General features: G+C 37.8%; 1 protein-coding gene across 1 annotated transcript; it reads right to left on the minus strand.

Moving 5' to 3' along the window:
• Positions 1 to 3,473: 3,473 nt before the first annotated feature.
• Positions 3,474 to 4,475, minus strand: GPR174 (G protein-coupled receptor 174). The gene has a single exon (XM_060292114.1). The coding sequence runs from the start codon at positions 4,473 to 4,475 to the stop codon at positions 3,474 to 3,476; it is 1,002 nt and encodes a 333-aa protein (XP_060148097.1).
• Between the last annotated feature and the right edge of the window lie 1,946 nt (positions 4,476 to 6,421).

A 6,421-nucleotide genomic window follows, 5' to 3' on the forward strand; every position in this document is an offset into this window, starting at 1 on the left:
AGCAGATGGCTCCTTTTCATGGAATTACAGGTTAACAGAATAAGTTCCTAAACCAAGAGACAATAAAAACATATAAACCATTTGAATATAATAATAATAAAAATAACAATAATGACAATAATAATAACATGGAAATCACTCCATATTAAAAATATCTGTTGGGGACTTCCCTTGTGGTGCAGTGGTTAAGAATCCGCCTGCCAATGCAGGGGACACGGGTTCGAGCCCTGGTCCGGGAAGATCCCATAGGCCTTGGGGCAACAAAGTGCATGCGCCACAACTACTGAACCTGCACCATAGATTCCATGAGCCACAACTACTGAGCCCACATGCCACAACTACTGAAGTCTGCGTGCCTAGAACCCATGCTCTGCAACAAGAGAAGCCACAGCAGTGAGAAGCCCACGTACTGCAATGAAGAGTAGCCCTCACTTGCCACAACTAGAGAAAGCCCATGCTCAGCAATGAAGACCCAATGCAGCCAATAAATAAATAAATAAATGAATAAAAATTTTTTAGAAAGCCACTTTAAAAAAAATATTTGTTGGAATAATTGTGTGTACATTTTGCAATCAGAACTCAAATAACTTTAATAGAAAATGTGAGTTCATTTATCTTGAATTGTATATTGCTGTAGTTGATGGTGTTTACTTTTTGAGGGTTTTACTTTTTTCATTAAACCCGGAAAGTGACAAATGGGAGGTTTGGAGAGAAAATTCTCCAAGGAAAGGAGACACTCAAGAGGCTGCTGTCTGGATGGTAGCTGCAACACTACTTCTCTCCTAGTTTAGACTTTTCCCTGGAAAGCAGATCCAGAGTTGGAAGGGCAAAAAGGCAAAAAGAAAAAGAAAACAAGCAGAGATCTGAGAAACTGATAGTCATGTTTGTAGATATATTTCTTAAAATTTAGCATCCCCATTATTGTAAGAAAATTAGGTGATCACTTACTATATGTAACCTGAAAGACACTGCTGTAAGACTCACTTTCTTCAAAATATCTTCCTTTCCAGTCTGCTTCAGTGTCTTTAATCCCTCCATTAAAAGTGAGAGATTTACACTTTGAGTTAAAGTTCATCCCTAAGGCCTAGAATTCAGATATCCTTTGGCAAATTAATATTAAGCTAACATTAGTCATTAGTACATTAGTGTGAATAAATTTATCAGTTACTGACTAGAACAAGGGAATAAGACAGAAGACAAAACATACTGATGATGATGAGGGCTTGATAAAGTAAATCACAGCATTGAATACAAACTTAGATGGGCAGGCCTGAAGAGAAGGTGTGGTCCTAGCTAAGCAGCATAAAAATACTGGACACTTGTTCTCTCTGTATTTTCCTCAAATGATATAAATACTTTTCAAGGGCTTCTGGACTGCCTAATAAATGGGCTATAACCTCAACATTTCCTCTAAGAATGAGGAAATATATCTCCTGGATATATTTGCCTCCTGTTTAAAATAATAGATATGTTTAAAGTGAAATTAATATGTTAATGAAATTAAATCACTGGTCTCGCAAAATGACCCTAAAAAGTGTAATTCATGCTAATATAGAAAATAATAGACACATATAGTATAGACAAGGCCCTTTCATTACAAGTACCCACAAAATTATTACTTCTAATCCCATTACAACACTGAATTATGTTCAAACACAAATCACTTTAAAGCAAAGAGACCAGGCATAATTACAGTTACCCATTTTAAAACACAATTTAACACTCATTTGGAACTCATTTAACACATCGAAATATGTACCTTATGATGAATAATTAGGATATAAATACATACACTATTGCTAGCAGCACAAAGTCAATCTTCTAGCAGGGTATTATCTTAATAACAAAGTACAAGCAAATCAACACTTGCCTAGAGAAAACATTAGAAAAATTTCCATTCATCTTAGATATTAGAATTCATTTTGATTTCACCAGTATTTTTCCCCAAATATATTGGTATTGTAACTGCGTGCTTAAAATAACTCCCTTTCTGTAAATATGATGGAGCTCTTCCTTGATTTTCACATTCCTTCCAGATAGGAAGTAGCATGTTTCTTCATTTTAAAGCACACAGATTTTAATTAAAGCACGCTTTGAAACTTAAGCTTTTTGCCAAAGTATTTTTCAAAGTGTTCTAATATTTAAGACCTCAGGTTAAATTACTACTCATATCCTGGGTCTGTTTCCTGCATACTAGTACTAAACAGGTAGGAGGCAAGGCATTTTAATGGGCGTCCAATGTGGCCAAAATTAATCTTCTGCACTTTTCTCAAAAGGGGAAAATACTGACTTCCCCAGATGCTGGGAGGGAGGCTGTGCTGGCCTTACAATGGTATGACTGGGGCAAAGCTGGGCCAGAAAAATTACTGAAGACTCTAGGGTCCACATGCCTGGCTGCCTCCAAACCTACTCTGGCTTGTGAATGCAGCTTGACAGTTGCCACCTAACTTAAAAATAAGAAATAACTTCATCTTTTCGCTCTGGCCTAAACTTAGTGGCCTAAACTTAGTGCACTACTTCTTCCATAGGCTCAGAAAGTGCAGTAACCTGTCAGAGGTACCTTGATGTCACTCTAGAAGCATGGTGGACATTTCTTTTACTTGGCAGATCCGTACGTCTTCAGAGGTGTTCTCTGTAAAAAGTTTAAGAGAATCAGAACTATGATTATCACCTATCTGCTTTCTCCTGGACCTTTAAAGGCAATTTGGGTCACATTGTATGAACTTTGACAAGCCACCTGCCCTGGTTAGATTAAATATGGCAATTTATACAGTCATAGAGAGTATGTGAATTTATTTCTTGTTCTTATTTTAAACATACCAGAGGCCTGAGTTCAGATTTTCATTCTATTAATAGATGTGACAGATGATTTTTCATACTGATATTTAAATGAAGGAAATAGCTATTTGAGTCTTCAAACACTAGAGTGTAATCACATATGGAGATAAAAATGGTCCATGCGGGCTTCCCTGGTGGCGCAGGGGTTGAGAGTCCGCCTACTGATGCAGGGCACACGGGTTCATGCCCTGGTCCAGGAAGATCCCACATGCCGCGGAGCGGCTAGGCCCGTGAGCCATGGCCGCTGAGCCTGCACGTCCAGAGCCTATGCTCCACAACGGGAGAGGCCACAACAGTGAGAGGCCCACGTACCACACACACAAAAAAAAGGTCCATGATTTTAACACTGTTTTTGCAGAATAATATAATGTCCATCCTACTTAAAGACAACTAAAATATGATATTGGGATATAAACTGTGATTACTAGTATAAATAGACAATTACATTGCTTCTAAATACAAGGAAACTCAATGTCCATTGTAACAAAACTAAGTGCTTATAATGACTTCAACCTAATAGTCTCTCTTTGTCTTAGGTTCACAGATACAACTGCTGGCTCTAGTTGAGATCATATGTGTATAGTATGTCACTGAAATTTTATAGCTTAAGTTTCAGTCCACATTCAGTTTTTTTTTTAACATAGTTCAGTTGTCAAGGTAGAAGTGGTATGGCTGCTCACAAATGATTTTGCATGGAGTTTTATGTTATCATGCAAATCTTGTCTTGAAAGCCGTCTTCTGAACTCATCAGTGGTAAAGTAGTATATGATTGGGTCAAGGCAGGAATTCAGACTAGCAAGACACAAGGCAATAGAATGAAATATTAGAATCACCCTTCTGGCTAGGCAGCTTTTAATTTCATTGGACTTGACCAGGAAATCTAAAGGAAAACTGAAGTGATAAGGTGCAAAGCAAATTAGGAAAACTCCTGCACAGGTTAGAATCATCTTCAAGGCTTTCTTTTTCTCTCCAAGGTCTTGAGCCACAGGATATTTGTCCTGCAGTGATAAAACCGTCTTCCAGGTACAATACAGGACAGTCAGAAGAGGAGTGACAAATCCAATCAACTCGCCAATGGTCATCATGACAACAGACTGGGCTAGATTGACATTCCTGGTAGGAAGATCCACAAAGCATTTTGTTCTGTTGCTAGGGGTGTCATCACTGCTTCGGAGGAGTGGAAATAGCAGACAGGCAAGGCAGATTATTAGCCAGCCAGCAATGCTGATGTATAGGTCATATTTCTGTTTACAGTCGTGGAAGCGAAAGGGGTAGAGGAGAAACCAAAATCTTCGCACACTGATGCAGACCAAGAAGTAGATGCTTGCATACATGTTGACATACTTCAGGTAGAAACAAAACATGCAGAGGCCAGGCCCAAATGGCCAGTCATGATTCAAGTAGTAAAAGATCCTCAGTGGCAAGGAGAGGACTTGTAATAAGTCAGCAATGGCTAGGTTTATCATGAATATCACAGCCCGTTTGGTTTCTTTCATATAGCCATAAAATACCCACAAGGCTAATATGTTCCCTATGAGACCTGGCACAAGAATGACAGTGTATGTCACTGCATAGATGAAGTACCGAAAATCTGTATTGGATCCATCTGTCCCAGCACATGTGTCATTAGCAGGCATGTTTCTTTCTAGAGAAACTGCCTTTGCTAAATGGTGGTTAAAAAGCTAAATTTATAATTTACTGCTGCTCTTTCTAAAAGACTGATCATCGATGGGCTGGGGAGACTGAATATAGAATAACATCCTTTTTATTGCATTGGTCTGGGCTTATATACATGATTTGGGTTTTTTTCAAGTAACTATCTGCATGTTTGCTTTGGATTTGTCTACATTAACTACATTGAAGTCTAATGTGCAAGCACAGATGACAAGCTGTTATAATTTTCCCTTCTTCTTTACTCAGTTAAAAGGCCTCTGGGACATCATAACAGTTGATCCTCTCCCATTTGATCATAAATGTGCCATATAGTAGCTCTTCAAATTCCCATATGATGACAGTCATCTCTTTACTGGTGTTTGGCAGGCTGTTTTTCATTTTTTTGGCTCACATAGAAGGAAGATTTGCTTTTGTACTCAGTGGGTCCACAACTCTTCACAGGTGATTAACTTGGATGGATCATCTTTCTGGGACATTTTCAGTTATGTGTCGTAAACTAAAAAGTGAGAAACAAAGTCAGAGCTGCAAATGAAAAAAAATTAAGCCAATTATTGTCTAGAAATTTTTGAAAGAAAAGCCTATGTGTAGAAAAATCTATTACCTTTAATGGAAAGTTCTGATGTGAATGAGTGTGATTAGTCACAAGTTCCATAAGACACTTTAGAGTCACAGGACAGTATAGCTAGAAGGAACCTGAGAAGTAATCTAGCCCCTTACTACTCAAAATGTGATCCATGAACCAGCATTACTGGAGAACTTTTTAGAAATGCAAAAGAATCTCAGATCCCATCTGGGATTTGCTGCAACACAATCAGCAATTTAAGAAGAACCACAAGTGATTCTTAGGCATATTAACATTTGAGAGGCTCTGATGTAGACCACAGCTTCACAAACATCACTGAGGGTCACACTCATCTGGGGAAGTTTAAAAAAAATTACAACTTTCCTTAGATTTTCTAGTGTCTCCCGTAGAGATTCTTATTCAGTACTTAGGGCCTGAAATTTGTATTTTTAAAAAGATCCCCATATGATTCAGATATAGCCAACCCAGCCAGCATTTGTCCTTGAACCATCATATAGGGGCCACTGATTTGTTTCATATCTTCCCCAGATGTCTGAAAATTAGTGGGCAACTACCCTCTCTTTAATTACTTGCAATAACAAGGATCATTTAGCCACCTCTCAATTATCCAAGACAAAAGACCATGACATCAATACGGAGAATCAAAATCCCCAAAAAGTTGACCCAGCTAGGTCCATGACCTTTGTTCTAAAACAAATTTTAGTTTAGGCACCTGGATAGTTGCCTCAAGGCTGCTGAAATGCAGGAGGAGTTAATTGACTTTAAAGATATGTGGGAAGAACAAAAATGAAGTAGAAATTATAAAACATCCTGCTATGGATTATCAAATCCATGTAGATTATCAAATCCGTGTTTGAAGTTGGCTTGATTCAACCCCTGAAGGAATTGTAATTGTTATTATTTTGCCTCAATTGCCTGGTAAGTAAAATAGCACATTTGTTCAAAGATATAATGCACACTTTATTTAAACATGCTGATAAATAGTATGAACTATGCATTCAGATTGAAGGGGTTAAATACTTGAGATTTCTCAGATAAGGAAGTAGAGAGACGGTGTTATAAAATAACAAGAAGCAAGACTGTAAAGAATAACATCGATGTTGAAAGAGTGGTTAAAATTAGAGGTTGTTCAGCTCCCAAACTGAAATACATCTTTGAAATATTTTCACAGGTAGTGATTTTGATTAGGTGACAGGCAAAATTAGGTGGCTGACCAAAAAGTCACAAGCCCTGGGTTTTCAACCTCCTTTTAACTATTTATATAAAAGTCATCACCTGCTAACGTCACTGATAAGAAATCAGAACTATACAAATAAACATCCAGTC

Source organism: Globicephala melas, chromosome X (genome assembly GCF_963455315.2).
Source record: "Globicephala melas chromosome X, mGloMel1.2, whole genome shotgun sequence".
NCBI lineage: Eukaryota > Metazoa > Chordata > Mammalia > Artiodactyla > Delphinidae > Globicephala > Globicephala melas.